Source organism: Bos indicus, chromosome 27 (genome assembly GCF_029378745.1).
Source record: "Bos indicus isolate NIAB-ARS_2022 breed Sahiwal x Tharparkar chromosome 27, NIAB-ARS_B.indTharparkar_mat_pri_1.0, whole genome shotgun sequence".
NCBI classification, from domain to species: Eukaryota; Metazoa; Chordata; class Mammalia; order Artiodactyla; family Bovidae; genus Bos; species Bos indicus.
Genome location: NC_091786.1, coordinates 34,643,550 through 34,662,660, shown reverse-complemented (window position 1 = coordinate 34,662,660; position 19,111 = coordinate 34,643,550). Strand labels below are relative to the sequence as shown.

General features: G+C 37.3%; 1 protein-coding gene across 2 annotated transcripts in view; it reads left to right on the top strand.

Annotated features, from left to right (window-relative positions):
• Positions 1–19,111, top strand: part of LOC109553350 (disintegrin and metalloproteinase domain-containing protein 2) — a 102,803-nt gene that overhangs the window by 65,850 nt on the left and 17,842 nt on the right. For both annotated transcript variants that reach the window (XM_070781459.1, XM_070781458.1), the window contains one exon: positions 6,316–6,421. In XM_070781459.1, the coding sequence (XP_070637560.1) occupies positions 6,316–6,421 (106 nt within the window). The remainder of the gene's footprint in view (positions 1–6,315; positions 6,422–19,111) is intronic.

Here is a 19,111-nt window from a genome sequence, read left to right as displayed (position 1 = left end):
TATATTTGCACTACCTATTATATTTTCTTTTACTTTATTTGATAGTTGACTATATTAGCATGAAGTGTTACTTCATGTGGATCCTAGTTACCTCCTCCTGTCCTTTGATTTCAGCCTTAAGGATGCACTTTAGTAGATCTTACTGGAAAGGTTTGCTAAAGGTGTTTCTCATTGTGTTTGTCTTGGAATGCTACAATTTCTCCTAATTTTTTTAGGAGAGTTTAGCTGAATATAGAATCTTTAGCCTTTTCCTTTCAAAATTCTGTCACCTGGCTTCCCTCGTCCCTAATAAAGAGTGTAATCAGTTTGACCTTGATCTGTGGATTTCTTTACGATTATTCTATGTGTATTTTTTTAAACCTTTTTGTAAATATGTAGATAGATATAGATACATCATTAAATATGAAAAGTTTTCAGTCATTTCTTAAAATATTTCACCACCCTTTTCTATTTTTTCCTCATTTTTGGAATCCCTATGTGCCAATATTTCATATGCTTGATGTTGCCCCACTGATCCATTAAGCTCTCTTTACTTTTCATTATTTGATTTTCTTTCTTTCCTCATACTGGATAAACTCCACTGGTCTATCTTTAGGTCAATAAAGCCTGCGAGATTAAATCTATTGATTTTAAAATTTCTGTAGTGAAGTCTTTCATTTTAGTTAAAATAGTTTTCAGTTCAGAATTTCTATTTGGTTCCCTTTTTTTTATTTAAAAGTCTATATTAGCATTTCCCATTTAGTTTTTAAGAAATGGTTTCCTCTGGTAATTTTAACATATCTGTAATAGCTATTTTAAGTCTTTGTGTACTGGATTCAAAATTTGAGATCTGTGAGGATATTTCCCATTGGCTTTTTTTTTTTCTAGGTATGTAGCATACTTTCATTTTTTTGCATGTCATGTAAAATTATTTTTTAAAGCTTTTTAATTTTTAGAAATTTTAGACAATATATTTTAACAATTTTGATTCAGATTTCTCCAAGGGTTTTTGTTGTTCTTATTGTCTTACTGACTATTTGTTTAGTGACTTTCCTGGACTAAATTTTCAGGTTCTGTATTCTGTACTACATGCAGCCACTGAGCTCTTTGCTAGTTTTTTCTTTTTCTTTTAATTTTTTTAAATTTTCTTTTAACTTTTAATCTCCCCAAATTCTTTTTATTTTTAAGTCAGGCTTCCCAGGGATAACTCCTAATTAGCACAATTTAGTGCCAAGCTGAAACCTGTCAGATACTCTTCAATGCTTTGACTGTTTATTTTCTATCCACAATGCCAAGGGACAGTTTCAAGCTTCAAGGTGGTTTGCAAGACAGGCATAGCTTTCACTTCTTGCTAGTTCAGAACTTAAATATAATCCAGAGGAGTGACTGGGGACTTCTCTTTCCTAGAATTGTTCTTGGAATGTGTACATCTTTTCAGATCCAGTTGCGTATTTGAGCTTTTCAACATTCCTTATGATCATCTAGTTCTCCAAAGTTTCCTTTTAAATTCCCAGAAGGCTCTTGTTTGCCTCAACTGCTGCAGTGTTGCTGTCATATTGCTATTATTTCAGTATTTCCCTAGGTGTGAGGCTCTTTTTCCCACTGAGCTGAGCTCTTTTTCTTGTTGTTTTTCAGTCGCTATATTGCTTTCATATCTTTGCAGCCCCATGGACTGCAGCGTCCCTGTCCTTCACTATCTCCAGAGGTTTGCTCAGATTCATGTCCACTGAGTCGGTGATGCTGTCTAACCATCTCATCCTCTACTGCCCTCTTTTCCTTTTGCCTTCAATCTTTCCCAGCATCAGTGTGTTTTCCAATGAATCAGCTCTTCACATCAGGTGGCCAGCACCAGTCTCTGTAAGAATATTCAGAGTTGATTTCCTTTAGGATTGACTGATTTGATCTCTTTGCAGTTCAAAGGACACTCGAGAGTCTTCTCTGGCACTACAATTTGAAAACATCAATTCTTCAGCACTCAGCCTTCTTTATGGTCCAGCTCTCACATGTGTACTTGACTACTGGAAAAATCATAGCTTTTACTATACAGACCTTTGCTGGCAAAGTGATGTCTCTGCTTTTTGATACTCTATCTAGGTTTGTCATAGCTTTCCTTCCAAGGAGCAAGTGTCTTTTAACTTCACAGCTGCAGTCACTGACTGCAGTGATTTTGGAGCCCAAGAAAATTAAATCTGTCACTGCTTCCACTTTTTCTCCTTCTATTTGCCATGAAGTGATGGGACCCGATGCCATGGTTTTTGTGTTTTGAATGTTGAGTTTCATGCCAGCTTTTTCACACTCCTCTTAGAAAAACACCCCCAGAATAGAGATTTTCTAAGTAAGTAAAAGTTTGAATAATTGTCTGACTACGCTTTGTTGCTTTTAACAAAGCTCAAAATAGGCCAGACCTCTTCATTAGCTGTAAGGCTTTTGGCTACCATGCTGCTGAAGAAAGATGAGAATATCTCCAAGGTAAAACATCACAAAGCCCTCTGTCTTAAGAACTGTATCCACCAGGATTCCATCAGAGAAACAGAATCTCACCCAAATCTGATGCCATCCCTTCAAGCCAGAGCTTCCAGATAAACAAAGGTCTCTTTCACAGCAAGACTGAGTGTGCATTTCAGCCAGTTATCTGTGCTGTGTTCTAGGGCCATTAACTGGCTAGAAACTCTCTCCCATTATTACTGTTGACTTTAAAAACATCCACAACCTAAAAATTGAGAGTTTTGTTTTATTCGGTTGGAATTTTTAGGGCTTCAAGCTCAAGAGAGAGAGTCTCAAGTAACCCTGAGAAAACTACCCCAAAGAGGCGAGGGAAGGAGCCAGGTTACATGGAACTTTTGCAGTGACAGGAAAACCAAATATCAAAAGATTATTGTTAATTAAAGAAAACCAGATAACCCAAGTTAATGAATTTAGCACTTTTCTGTGTATGGGAAGATGCAAGAGTCTGGGCTCACTGAAATCATTCCTTTGATATGCACCTCAGCTATCTGGAGCCAGTGTTCTGTGTCTTTGACATCGTGAGCTTCCCTGGGGCTTACTATAGGGTACAGCTGTAGTCTGATGACCGCTAGATCTCAGGTATTCTCCTTCCTGAGTTCCCTCAAGGTTCACCTGCTCACATTGGAGGGCTGCAATCCCCGAAGACTGTGATATCTCTAGTTACTTATACAGCAGGAAATATTCCATTTCTCATTACCATTCCATGGGACCCAGGAATGCAAGTGCCTCTGGTCACTAGAATCAGATGACCAAGGAATGTCCCTGGGAAGAAGCCACACAAATGAGAGCACCACATGTAAAAAGCCAGAGCCTAAGATGTATGTGAAAGCTCGCTTCCAGAAAATTCTGGCACTCTGAGGTGTGGCAGGTTGAGAACCGAAAGATAGCGCTCACCCTCCAAAGTTTCAGTGAAGGATCCCAGCAGGTCCCTGTTTAATCAGAAGCCTGACCCTCAGGACACAGCTCCTGAGGTAAGCTCACAGGCCTCTCTTACAGAAGGACTGGGCTCCTCTAACTGTTCCCTTTTGTCCTGCCCTGGATATTGTAGCCAGTTAAGAACTCTTTCTCCCTTAGTTACAGTCTTGTGGGAACCTTGAGCATAAACCACACTGGCCATCAGAAGCATTTCACAATTCTCTACAGCCTTGTAGGTCTCATAGACATGAGCCTGTTTGTTATCAATGTTGGAGCTTTCAGGGGCTCATCTTTCAGCTACAGGATTTAAAAGCTGTGGCACCTGATGTGAGTCAAATACTTCACTGCCTCAGGGAGGAACTCTTGGTTTTGAGTTCCCTCCCAATTGTGGGATTGGTGTGCTAGGGTGAGTTTATGGCAAGAGTGTGTCTCAGCCTTTCCTACCTGCTTCAGTGTGGCCTTTCTCTTGTTTGCTCAGTGTAAAGTGGTCATTCCACCAGTTTTTAGCTTTTCTTCACTAGAAATTGTTCCATATGTAGCTGTAGATTTGATGTGTTTGTGAAAAGTTGCGAGTTCAAGATTTTTCTGTGTGTACTTCACCATCTTGAAATGGAACCTCTATTTCCATCAGCATTTTAAAAAGATTACTCCATAGTTATATGACTTGCATATTTCTGAAGAAAAATCTATCATATTGTATCTCTTTTCTCTTTAAGCCATGAAGATTTTTTTGGTCTTTGGTTTTTATCAGTCTCCATATTATATATTTGAATGTGTGTTTGTGAACCTGTAGTTCTGCTTAGTGTTCCTAAGTGTCTTGTGACTGTGGTGTAAACACTGTACTATTATACAGATTTCTAAATTTCAAATTATATTTGTTTGTCTCTCCATAATTATCTCAATGTATTTATTTTTGATGCTCTGCCTTCTTAAAGATTTATATCTCTATAATTAATTTTAGTGTACACATACCTTGGTTCTTGTAATTATTTTAACATATGTAGATGTCTTTGTTTTATATTTTTTCTTGAATGCTTTATATAAAGACATATTGTTAGTCAAAAGTTTTTTTCTCTGTCTTCATCTACATTTTTTACTTACAGAAACTGTGTTTTCAGTTTAAATGCTTCTCATATAAACACTACATCTTGTATGAATACATCCATCTTTTTCTTCTGCTAAGTATATGAAGAAAGAGACCAATCACTTTAATTGAATTAGAAACCAAAATTGTTAAGGTTCTGTTAGAGTTTTTGTTAAGTTCACTCTATATCTAGTTCACTCTTATTTCTAGGGCATAACTCTCCAGGACTTTCAATTGAGAGATTGTATGTATGTAACCACAGTGCAGAAACTGCAGACAAATAATGCTCTGCTTTCTGGAAGTCATTTATTTATATTTTAATTTCCTTCTCTTTACATGTTTCACTTCAATTCAGTCGCTCAATCGTGTCCGACTCTTTGCGACCCCATGAACTGCAGCACGCCAGGCCTCCCTGTCCATCACCAACTCCCGGAGTTTACCCAAGCTCAGGTCCATCAAGTCAGTGATGCCATCCAGCCATCTCATCCTCTGTCGTCCCCTTCTCCTCCTGCCCTCAATCCCTCCCAGCATTAGGGTCTTTTCCAATGAGTCAATTCTTCGCATGAGGTAGCCAAAGTATTGGATTTTCAGCTTCAGCATCAGTCCTTCCAATGAACACCTAGGACTGATCTCCTTTAGGATGGACTGGTTGGACCTCCTTGTAGTCCAAGGGACTCTCAAGAGTCTTCTTCAACAGCACAGTTCAAAAGCATCAATTCTTCGGAGCTCAGCTTTCTTCACAGTCCAACTGTCACATCTATACATGACTCTGGAAAAACCATAGCCTTAACTAGACGGACTTTTATTGGCAAAGTAATGTCTCTGCTTTTTAATACGCTATCTAGGTTGGTCATAACTTTCCTTCCAAGGAGTAAGCATCTTTTAATTTCATGACTGCAGTCACCATCTGCAGTGATTTTGGAGTCCAAAAAAATAGTCTGACACTGTTTCCACTGTTTCCCCATCTATTTCCCATGAAGTGATGGGACCAGATTCACATGTTTAGAAGCAGGAAAATGTCTTAAGAGGGGACTGTACTATATGTTGAGGCCCCCCAAGTCTCTAATTTTATCACTATAGTAAATGATCCTCCAAATTTGGCCTTCTTTATGTTCTGTTTCCCCTGGGTAAGCTTATAATTTTGATCCTCTCACACAGAACTAGGTTTGCAAATGACCTCTGGGATGAAAATCATTGCTTTTTCGCAGTTTACTACTGCCTCTAGGACTTACAACTGAGATCCTGATGCTGAGGCTCCTTTTATGTTCTCATATTTCTTTGTGGTTAAATCAAAGGTTTTTGGCTTAATCTTCCCATTAGAGTAATGATAAACTGCTTTTTAAGTAGATAGAATCCTATGAGAATTAAGCACATAATGTGTGTGGATTGGATAGTAAATATGAAAATAAATCAGTTGTGATTCCAAGATTTTTTGGTCTGGGGAAAGAAGGATGAAAACAAAAGATGTCATTTTAATGATTTGTCTTGAAAACACATTTACACAGAAACACTATTGACCAATAAGTCAGTTATTTGTTTAAAATGTTTCTTATATACATATATGTTTCAGACTTACTACAAGTTAGAAGATAAACTGCATACTGTGGTTAATCCTAAGGTATCTGTTTGGGTAGTAGACAAGATGCTTTCAATATTTAAATATTTCACTGAAGTGTTTTTTGTGTGTGTAACTTTAATTAAAACTATTTTATTTTCAATTTTGTATTATGCTCTTATGTTGTACAATATTTTAGGCAATCTCAGAATAAATGTACTCATTAATTATTTTAAATGCAGCAGCAGTATGACTAACCACACACTGTTTTTTTCAGGCACATCTTATGCTCCTGCAGAGTGTTTCCAGAGGCTTAATTCTATGAACGATCTGTCTGGGAACTGTGGCGTAACTCCTACTGGGTTCACACCATGTACCTCTGAGTATGTTCCAGGAAATCTATCTGAGAAATGTTATTTATTGTCTTAAATTTGAAAATACCATGAGATAATTTACTTTATACGTAAGCAAAATGTCACTTTATCATGAACTAAGACTATATTTAACCAAACTATAAATAAGTACAGAATGTCTGTACTTACCTTTCTCACACATCCGAGCTCTCACTTGTACTGTCCCACAGAGCATTTCATTTACCTATAGGTACATTAATTCCCCGTTAGTTAGAAAGGTAATTTTCATTTTTGCATGCTATCACTTTAATTTTACAAACGATAGCCATGGTTTAGTGATCTAATAAAAGTGCATGAATTTCTGCTATCCAGGAAGTAAAGCACTGTGTTTAAGAACATGTGCTCTATAGGCAGCCATCTTGGTTTCAAGAACTAATCCCGATGGTTACCTACTGCTGTGGCTTTGGACATGTGCCTCACGTTCCTGAGGTGTAAAACATGAATACCGGTTTCACTAACATCACTGGGCTTGTGCCAGTATGGAATTTAGATACTCTAATAAACACACCTAGAATGGGGCTGACACGCAGTATGCACAATATGAGTGTTAATTGTTAATTACTATGTGCCTGCTATGTCACTGTAGTCATGTCCGACTCTTCGTCACCCTGGACTGTAGCCCACCAGGCTCCCCTGTCCATGGAATTCTCCAGGCAAGAATACTGGAGTAGGTAGCCATGCCCTCCTCCAGGGGATCTTCCCCACCCAGGGATCAAATCCAAGTCTCTTATGTCTCCTGCATTGGCAAGCAGGTTCTTTACCATTAGCACCATCTGGGAAGTTCTAATTACTATGATTATTATATGTATATATTAGAACTAGAATGTTACTGTGATATTTTTATGCTATTTCAAACATGGTTTGATATCTAAAATTAAAATTCTATAAAAAAAATTTGTTTGCATGAATAGCAAGAAGATTTCTCATATAACCTTTACTCATATTTGCCAGTGGCTTGCATTTTGCCCAGTTGCTTTGTCCTTCTGTTTTTCAAATTCTCCTCTCCTTTCCTCCTTTCAAAATTATTTTCCTAAACCATTTGAATGTAAATTGGATAGTATGCTTCATTATCCTTAAATAAACCATTGTGTCTTTCTTGGGGACAAAATTTTTTAATGGCTATATTGTAGTCATCAAAATTCACAATAAAACTTCATTCATTATCTCAATAAAGTATTTACAGTTCTTTGCTTTGTTCAGGAGCAAATCTAGAGTCCCATGTTTGCATTAGTCATAATGTATTTTTAAACTTTAATCTAGAACATTTTCTTTGTTTTATTTGTTATTTTTACTTTTTTAAAAAATACTACAGGCCAATTATTTTGTAAAATTTTTCTCAAACTGGGTTTGATAGTTAGTTAGATTCGTGTTATAAATTTTGTCATCCTTGCCACTAAAGTGGTGTTGTACCATCAAGTGTGATTTTCAAAGGGTACATCCCAATTTCTCTCTGTGTGGGATATGTTAGGTTAAACTATTTGGTAAAGTTAATTTTCTTTAGGTCTCTCAATTGTAAAGTTACTCTTTCCCTTTGTGTCTAATGCATAATTTGGGGGGGAGTTAATACTGAGACTATAGGCATATTCTGTTCTTCAAACTTTTGCCCTCTAGTTTTAAAGTTCACTGATAATTTTCTAATTCCATTATTGCCTGTCTTTAAGCTAAAAATGTATTGTAGAAAGAAGTATTCCCTCCTGCTTGTTTATTTCTGTATTTGTCTATATCAGTTCAGACTCAGCAATTGTTACTTGACTCAATAGTGTAGAATTATTAATAAATTATTTATTTATTAATAAATTAATTGTTATTTATTTAATTATTTAATAATTAATTAATTACTATCATTTATTTTAATGCTTACTTTCTCAAATTGTCTCAGTTTTGGCTAGTGAGAGTTTACTTTAACTGGCCACAATGTTTTTTTCAAAAGTCTGTATGATACTTTAAAAACTTACAAATTTCTCTAGCACAAAAAAAACAGACATCCTAGGACACTTATTATATTTTCTTTTTTACCCTTGCTGTGGATTCAGCTATTTCTCTAAATAAACAAAGGAATTTCCAGCTGCCCTTTATCAGAGAAGAGTACTTAGAAAACAAACATCTCAGCACCAGTTGTGCCCATTTCTACTGTTTTTCATGATCTCTAAGTCTTCTCAGTGAACAAAGGTAGAACATACAAGTATCACATATTTATTTCTATATCCACTTGTTGTATCTCTGCTTTTAAAACATGAACTTATAGTGATCATTTTATGGCAAAATACAGCTTGCATTTATGAACTGCTTTCTTATATGCTCGAGCCCTGAAGCACAAAAATTTGTTTCACAATTGCTAAAACATATTCTGACTAAAGGAAACTTTCTAGCTATTGTGATTATATTCTCTTTTAAATCATTGATCTTTTTATATTAGCTGCTCTGAGGTGCTTATCTCCTAACTACATTATCTGGGTCATTTTGGCATTGATATCTAGTGCTGTATTTGCTCCTATATCGTGTTTTAAGTGTTGCATAACATTTATGATTTTCTGTATACCTACTTACAAACATTGCATTAGTTTCACATGTAAAACATAATAATTCAATATTTTTATAAATTACACACCATACAAAGTTATTAGACAATACTGACTATACTCCCTGTGCTGCACTATTACATCTCTGTGGCTTATCTATTTTATTATACCCCTGGTGGTTTGTACCTCTTAATCCCCTTCACCCATTTGGTGATTTCCATATCCTTCTCCGATCTAGTAACCACTAGTCTGAATCTGTGAGTATATCTCTGTTTTTCTCACCTTTGTTTGTTTTATTTTTAGATTCCACATACAAGTAGAAGCATATGCTATTTGTTTTTCTCTGATTCATTTCAAAATGCATGAACCAATATGCTCTCCAGGTCTACCCATGTTCTTGCAAACAGCAAGATTCCATTTTTTTGTGGCTAATATTGTCATATATATATATATATATATATATATATATATATATATATATATATAAAATACACAACTAACATACATGTATCTCACGTCTATATACATCCATCTAATGGTGGGTACTTAGGTTGCCTCCATATCTCAGTCTTAGTCTCTCAGTCATGTCTGACTCTTGGCAATCCCATGGACTCTAGCTTCCCAGGCTCCTCTGTTCATGCAATTCTCCAGGCAAGAATACTGGAGTGGGTTGTCATTTCTTCTCCAGGGGATCTTCCCAACCCAGTGATCAAACCCAGGTCTTCCGCACTGCAGGCAGTTTCTTTACCATCTGAGCCACCAGAGAAGCCCATATCTTAGCTATTTTAAATAATGCTGCAATAAACATTGGGGTACCTATATCTCTTTGAAGCAGTGTTTTCCTTTTCTTCAGATAAATATCTAGGAGTGGAACTGTTGGATTGTATGGTATTTTAATTTTTTTGTTTTACGAAACTCCATACTGTTTTTCATGTACAAAACCAATTTCCACTAAGAGTTTACTACAGTTTCTTTTCTCTGCATCCGGACCAGCCCGTGTTTTTACTGTCATTGTTTTACCCTCTTTGGTCTCTTTGAAAATAGCCATTCTGACGGATGTGAGATAATACCTCACTGCGGTTTTGATTTGCATTTCCCTGATGATTAGTAATGTTTCGTGCCTTTTCATGTATTTCTTGTCTCTCTGTATGCCTTTGGGAAAATGTCTATTCAGGTCCTTGTTGTTGTTGCTGTTGTTTAGTTGCCAAGTCATGTCCCACTCTTACAGCGTTACTCTATAAGTTACTCTTATAGACTGTAGCCTGCCAGGCCCTTCTGTCCATTGGATTTCCCAGGCAAGAATACTGAAGTGGGTGCCATTTCCTTCTCCAAGGGATCTTCCTGACGCAGAGATAGAACCCATGTCTCTTGCATTGCAGGTGCATTCCTTACAACTGAGCCACCAGGGGAGCACTATTCAGGTCCTATGCCCATATTTTAACTGAATTGGTGGGTTTTTCTATTGAGTTGTATAAGTTCTTTATATATTTTGGATATTAACCCCTTTACAGATATCTTCTTCCACATTGCTTTTGTGTTTTGACCATGGTTTCCTTTGCTATGTAAATTCTTTTTAGTTCAGTTGGGTCCCATTTGTTTCTCTGCTTCTGTTGCCTTTGCCTAAGGAGATCAAAAAAATATACAAATTATTAAGGTGAATGTCAAAGAACATACTATGTTTTTTTAATCTTTTTATTTTATTATATTGGCATATAATTGATGATTAACAATCTTGTGATAATTTCAGGTGGACAGAAAAGGGACTCACCCATTCATAAACATATATTAATTCTTCCCCTAACTCTCCTCCCATTCAGGCTTTCAATAGCATTAAGCAGATTTCTCTGTGCTATACAGTAGAATCTTGCTGGTCATCCAATTTAAAATATAACAGTGTGTACATGTCCATCCCAAACATCTTAACTATCCCTTTCCCCCATTCTCCCAAGCCTGGCAACTGTAAGTTCATTCTCTGAGTCAATAAGGCTCTTGTTTCTGTATTAGTTTTCTGTCTGAATGATATGTTCATTGATGAAAGTGGGTTATTAAAGTCCCTCACTCTTATTGTGTTACTGTCTATTTCTCTGTTTAAGGTTGTTAGTATTTGCTTTACATGTTGAGGTGCTCCTATATTGGGTGCATATATATATTTGCGATTATTATATCTTCTTTTTGGATTTATCCCTTGATCATTATGTAGTGTCCTTCTTTGTCTCTTATGTCTTTGTCTTAAAGTCTATCATGTGATGTGCATATTGTTACACCAGATTTCTTTTATTTTCCATTTGCGTGGAATACCTTTTTTCCATCCTGTCACTTTCTGTGTGTGTGTGTCCTTAGTTCTGATGTGGGTCTCTTGTAGACAGCTTACATATATGTCTTATCTTTGTATCCACTCAGCCAGTCTATGCCTTTTGGTTGGTGCATGTAATCCATTTACATTTAAGGTAATTATCAATATATATGTTCCTACGGTTGTTGTTCAGTCACCATGTCATGTCTAACTCCCTGGGACCCCATGAATTGCAGCATTCCAGGTTTCCCTGTACTTTATTATCTGCCTGAGTTTGCTCAAATCCCATTGCCTGGAAAATCCCATGGACAGAGGAGACTGGTGGGCTACAGTCCATGGGGTTGCAAAGAGTCAGGCAACTGACCACACACACAGCCACAGAAGTAGCAGTAACCTGTCTACAAGGGAAGGATTCAATCCAATGAGAAAAAATACAATCCATTACCAAGACATGTTTATGTCCATAAGACAGAGAAAGCTGAATAAAATCTACTTGCTGATCTACAGGTGGTACATTAGACAGTTTAAAGTAACCAGGAGAAATGCAGACAGATTTTCCTGAATTGTGTTTCAGACACATGGGACAAAGTAGGCACTCTTTGCATTAATGTTTCCATTAGTTCATAAAGTGGACCAATGATTCAACGCATGCCTGGTAGTCAGTAATGGCAGTTTATTTGGAAGGGTTTAGGGTCAGGAAGCAACAGTTAGAACTGGACGTGGAACAACAGACTGGTTCCAAATAGGAAAGGAGTACGTCAAGGCTGTATATTGTCACCCTGCTTATTTAACTTATATACAGAGTACATCATGAGAAACACTGGGCTGGAAGAAGCACAAGCTGGAATCAAGATTGTCGGGAGAAATGTCAATAACCTCAGATATGCAGATGACACCACCCTCATGGCAGAAAGTGAAGAAGAACTAAAAAGCCTCTTGATGAAAGTGAAAGTGGAGAGTGAAAAAGTTGGCTTAAAGCTCAACATTCAGAAAACAAAGATCATGGCATCTGGTCGCATCACTTCATGGGAAATAGATGGGGAAACAGTGGAAACAGTGTCAGAATTTATTTTTCTGGGCTCCAAAATCACTGCAGATGGTGACTGCAGCCATGAAATTAAAAGACACTTACTCCTTGGAAGAAAAGTTATGACCAACCTAGATAGCATATTCAAAAGCAGAGACATTACTTTGCCAACAAAGGTTCGTCTAGTCAAGGCTATGGTTTTTCCTGTGGTCATGTATGGATGTGAGAGTTGGACTGTGAAGAAGGCTGAGTGCCAAAGAATTGATGCTTTTGAACTGTGGTGCTAGAGAAGACTCTTGAGAGTCCCTTGAACTGCAAGGAGATCCAACCAGTCCATTCTGAAGGAGATCAGTCCTGGGTGTTCTTTGGAAGGAATGATGCTAAAGCTGAAACTCCAGTACTTTGACCACCTCATGCAAAGAGTTGACTCATTGGAAAAGACTCTGATGCTGGGAGGGATTGAGGGGAAGAGGAGAAGGGGATGACAGAGCATGAGATAGCTGGATGGCATCACTGACTCAGTGGACATGAGTCTCAGTGAACTCCGAGGGTTGGTGATGGACAGGGAGGCCTGGGGTCGCAAAGAGTCAGACATGACTGAGCGACTGAACTGAACTGAACTGAGCCTTCTTATCACTAAATTTTACCTATGTATCTTTTTATTCTGAACTAACTGCAGATTCTTGGGAAATTTCAAAAATAACCTAGAAAGAATACAGAGGACCCCTATATACTTCAGCTGTTTTCCCCAAATAGTAACACCTCAAATGACTTATATATCTTACCTGTAGTAAAATATCCAAGCCAGGAAGTTGACACTGGTAAATTCACAGACATTACTCCTCATATATCATCAGTTTCCCATGGATTCATTTGTGGTGTGTGTGAACGTGTATGTTTGTTTGAATTGCCATCTTGGCAATATTGCACTGCAAAGTGATAAACATAGAATGTCTAGGTTTATTTCAGTGTTCTTTCCTTTGTCTCAATCAGGTTTTAGTTTTCAGTGTTCAAGTGTTGCATGTATTTTAAGTATATTGCTGAATGTTTTGCTTTTGAAAATATTGTGAACAGAATGGTTCTCTAAATTTTATTTTCTCATTGTTCACTGCCAGTATCTAATAATAATAAAAATAACAATGCAAATCATATATTGATCTTTTATATTGTGTGAACCTCATAAATTCTCTCTTTCTCTCTTTTTGTGTGTGAGCTTCTTAGTATTTCCACGTGCAGGATCATGGAATCTGCAAATGAAGTCTGAATTATCCTTTTCTAATTAGGATACCTTTAATTTGTTTTTCTTGCTTGACTGTATATATATCTACCAAAATGTTGAACTGTAAGTAGAGAAAGAAAAGATTTACTTATTACCAATTTTATGAGACAAATTTAGCCATTACCAGGAAGTTTATTGTTAGCTGTAGTTTTTTTTGTTAATACCCTTTATCTGATTTGGAAATCCCCCCTATATTTCTACTTTTCTGAGAATTTTTAATCTTACATGGTGGTTGTATTTTTTCAGTGCTTTTCATATATCTATTTTCATGAATCTGTTTTTGGTGCATTTTCCTATTGATATAATTTATTACATTAATTTGTTTTCAGATGTTAAAACTCATGAGCCATGTTCTTATTATTCACTCTGACAGTGTCTGGCTTTTAATTGATTGTTTATAGACCATTTCCATTAAAAGTGATTACTGATGTACTATCTTCAAATAACAGAATAATAGTTCACATTCAAATGCTATAATTATTCACTCCTTCATGGGTAGTGAAGGTGTACTATAATAGTTTCCCAATTCCTCCATCCAGTCCCTTGTGAGGCTTCTTGTTACTTATTTTGCTTATACATATACAATAAATATCCAATACATTCTTCATATTATTGCTTTGAGAAGATAGTTATCTTTTAGCTCAGTTAAGAGTAAGAAAAATACACACATTTTTCTTTCAATTTTTTCATTTTCTGATGCTGTCCCTCTTTTATGTAGATCTAAACTTCTGACACAAACTTCTCTTCTGCGTAAAGGACTTTTTAAAAAAATATTTCTTGCAAGTACAATATGCTCACAAAGAATTCTATCATTTTTTGTCTGAAAAATCTCTATTATTTGAAAGATAATTTTACTGGACAGAGAATTCTTAGTTAGATTTTTCTTTTCTTACAGCAGTCAAAAATTCCTTCCAAATCTTAACTGCATGATTTTTAAGTGAAAAGTCTGCTGTAATTCTTATCTTTGCTCCTCTAAGTAAGGTGTGCCCCAACCTAGCTGCCTTTGAGAGTGTCTCATTGATTTTGATTTACTTTAGTTTAAATGTGATATATTTATAGATGGTTTTTATTTTGATATTTATCCTGCTTGGCATTTTCTAAGTTTCTTGTATTTGTGTTTTCATGTCTGTCAATAGTTTTGTGAAGATCTTGTTCATTATTTTTTTCAAGATTTTTCCTATTCTGTTTCTTCTCCTTCTGCTGCTCTTATTACAAGTATGTTACACTTTCTGTAATTGTCTTATAGTTCTTGGGTTTTTCTATTTTTTCCTCCATTATTTTGTTTTATTGTGATTCAGTTTGGGAAGTTTCTATCAATCTATCACTGAGTTCTCTGAAGTTTTTCTTCTGTGGCTTAGATTGCATTTTATTGATGAAAGCTTGGAAGCCATTTTTAAATTTTTGTTAGGTTTTTTATGCTTTTATTTTCTCTTTATTCTTATAGTTTGTTCTTACAGTTTTCATATCTCTGTTGATGTTGTTTCTCTGGTCTTTCATGTTGTTGACTTTTGCTTTTTAAACCTTTAAAATATTAACCAAAGCTATCTTAAATTTCATATCTAATAATTCCAAGATCTATTTTATATTTGATTTGTTTCTGATGCTTATTTTATCTCTTTAGACTGTTTTTTTTTCTTGCCTTTTAGTATAAATAGTACTTTTTTGTGTTGAAAGTTGGTCATGTTATATAGGGTAGTAGGCACTGAAGCAAATAAGCTTTTAATGTAAGAATATATGTTAATATTTTTAGGAGATAGATTGTGTCTAGTGTTTGTTGTAGCTATAGGCACCAGAATCTTCAGATTCCATTAGTGAAGAAATTTCTTTCTCTCTTCTTAAATTTGGAGCTTCCTTTTATCCCAGCCTTCAAAGGGAATATGTGTCTTGGAGCTCTCTCAGTTGTAATTTACTTCTATTTCTGCTGGGGACTTGTTACTATGGTTTTACAGTTGGTGGGGGGGTGGACCTTCTCTAGTTTTTACATAGGCCTTTCTTTTAATGAGTTTGTGTCTCAGGGGTATGGATAACAGAAGTGCTTTTATTCCTCCTCCAGGTGTAGAGTGCCCCATCCCATGCCCCCATTCTCTAGTCCCTGTTCTACAGCTACCATCCCCAACTTATATTCTTAAGCCTTTTCTGTTATTGATCATGACTATATAGAACTCAAAAGCCTCTTGATGAAAGTGAAAGTGGAGAGTGAAAAAGTTGGTTTAAAGCTCAACATTCAGAAAATGAAGATCATGGCATCCAGTCCCACCACTTCATGGGAAATAGATGGGGAAACAGTGTCAGAATTAATTTTTCTCACCTCCAAAATCACTGCAGATGGTGACTGCAGCCATGAAATTAAAAGACGCTTACTCCTTGGAAGGAAAGTTATGACCAACCTAGATAGCATGTTCAAAAGCAGAGACATTACTTTGCCAACAAAGGTCCGTCTAGTCAAGGCTATGGTTTTTCCTGTGGCCATGTATGGAAGTGAGAGTTGGACTGTGAAGAAGGCTGAGCGCCAAAGAATTGATGCTTTTGAACTGTGGTGTTGGAGAAGACTCTTGAGAGTCCCTTGGACTACAAGGAGATCCAACCAGTCCATTCTGAAGGAGATCAGCCCTGGGATTCCTTTGGAAGGAATGATGCTAAAGCTGAAACTCCAGTACTTTGGCCACCTCATGCGAAGAGTTGACTCATTGGAAAAGACTCTGATGCTGGGAGGGATTAGGGGCAGGAGGAGAAGGGGATGACAGAGGATGAGATGGCTGGATGGCATCACTGACTCGATGGACGTGAGTCTCAGTGAACTCCAGGAGTTGGTGATGGACAGGGAGGCCTGGCATGCTGCGAATCATGGGGTCCCAAAGAGTCGGACACGACTGAGCGACTGATCTGATCTGATATTTATTATTCTTTTAGGTGATCCAAGACAAGTGGAGTTGGCAAGAGTGGGATGAAAGTCTTTATACCTAGAGATTAAGCCTTTGTTAGACAGCTGGGTCTGGGAATTTCATAATGATTACTCTTCACCTCCCCCTGTAAGTGTATATGGAGAGCTTTCACATATACTCCCCAAAAGAAACATATAGAGTTTCTGGAGAAAAGGCAAATGAAAATATAACTGTATCACTCAAGAGCTTCACATCTTCATGGTAGTTCATGCTCAGTCTCCAGTGATTTGTCAAAATTTGTATTTAAATATTGTTAGTGGTTTAGGTAGTTCAGTGGCTTATGTTCCAGATAAGCAAATTACAAGTGCTATACTTGTTGTTTTTGCAGGCACTTAGCTTTCCAGATACATGTAAGTGGTTTTTTCTGCAACCGCAGTTCTCTGATGGGTCCAAAAAAAGTCATTGATTTCTGTTTACTCAGCATTTTCTTGTAATGACTGGAAAAACAAAGCCTTCTTAAGTAAACAGTGCAAAGAAATAGAGGAAAACAATAGAATGGGGATGACTAGAGATCTCTTCAAGAAAATTAGAGATACCAAGGGAACATTTCATGCAAAGATGGACATAATAAAGGACAGAAATTGTGTGGACCTAACAGAAGCAGAGATATTAAGAAGAGGTGGCAAGAATACACAGAAGAACTGTACAAAAAGGTTTTAATGACCCAATTACCACAGTGGTGTAGTTACTCACCTAGAGCCAGACATCCATGAGTGTGAAGTCAAGTGGGCCTTAGGGAGCATTACTATGAACAAAGCTAGTGGAGGTAATGGAATTCCAGCTGAGCTATTTCAAATCCTAAAAGATGATGCTGTGAAAGTGCTGTACTCAGTATGCCAGCAAATTTGGAAAACTCAGTGGCCACAGGACTGGAAAAGTTCAGTTTTCATTCCAATTCCAAAGAAAGGCAATGCCAAAGAATGTTCAAACTGCCACACAATTTCTTTCATTTCACATGCTAACAAGGTAATGTTCAAAATCCTTCAAGCTGGGCTTCAACAGTACAGGGCTCTGTACTTTGAATCCCGTACCTCTTGCAGGTAGCCTTAGAAACTGATGTCAAAATAGTTGTTAACCTTCTGAACTCAAACTAGTTTAACACCGCCCATATTCAAAAGCAGAGACATTACTTTGCCAACAAAGGTTCGTCTAGTCAAGGCTATGGTTTTTCCTGTTGTCATGTATGGATGTGAGTGTTGGACTGAAGAATACTGAGCACTGAAGAATTGATGCTTTTGAACTGTGGTGCTGGAGAAGACTCTTGAGAGTCCCTTGGACTGCAAGGAGATCCAACCAGTCCATTCTGAAGGAGATCAGCCCTAGGATTTCTTTGGAAGGAATGATGCTAAAGCTGAAACGCCAGTACTTTGGCCACCTCATGCGAAGAGTTGACTCATTGGAAAAGACTCTGATGCTGGGAGGGATTGGGGGCAAGAGGAGAAGGGGACGACAGAGGATGAGATTGCTGGATGGCATCATTGGCTTGATGGACGTGAGTCTGAGTGAACTCCAGGAGTCGGTGATGGACAGGGAGGCCTGGTGTGCTGCGATTCATGGTGTCCCAAAGAGTCGGACATGACTGAGCGACTGATCTGATCTGATCTGATATCACTTTGCCAACGAGGGTCCACAGACTGAAAGCTATGGTTTTTCCAGTGGTCATGTATGGATGTCAGAGTTGGACCATAAAGAATGCTGAGTGCTAAAAAATTGATGCTTTTGAACTGTGGTGTTGGAAAAGATTCTTGAAAATCCCTTGAACAGCAAGGAAATCAAACCAATTATTCCTGAAGGAAATCAACCCTGAATATTCATTGGAAGGACTGATGCTAAAGCGCCAATACTTTGGTCACCTGATGTGAAGAGACGACTCACTTGAAAAGACCCTGCAAGATAGTCATGATGGTGTGATCACTCACCTAGAGCCAGACATCCTGGAATGTGAAGTCAAGTGGGCCTTAGGAAGCATCATTACGAACAAAGCTAGTGGAGGTGATGGAATTCCAGTTGAGCTATTTCAAATCCTGAAGGATGATGCTGTGAAAGTGCTACACTCAGTATGCCAGCAAATTTGGAAAAGTCAGAAGTGGCCACAGGACTGGAAAAGGTCAGTTTTCATTCCAATCCCAAAGAAAGGCAATGCCAAAGAATGCTCAAACTACTGCACAGTTGCACTCATCTCACACACTAGTAAAGTAATGCTCAAAATTCTCCAAGCCAGGCTTCATCAATACGTGAACCATGAACTTCCAGATGTTCAAGCTGGTTTTAGAAAAGGCAGAGGAACCAGAGATCAAATTGCCAGCATTTGCTGGATCATTGAAAAAGCAAGAGAATTCCAGAAAAACATTTACTTCTGCTTTATTGACTATGCCAAAACCTTTGACTGTGTGGATCACAATAAACTGTAGAAAATTCTGAAAGAGATGGGAATACCAGACCACCTGACCTGCCTCTTGAGAAACCTGTATGCAGGTCAGGAAGCAACAGTTAGAACTGGACATGGAACAACAGACTGGTTCCAAATAGGAAAAGGAGTACAGCAAGGCTGTATATTGTCACCCTGCTTATTTAACTTCTATGCAGAGTACATCATGAGA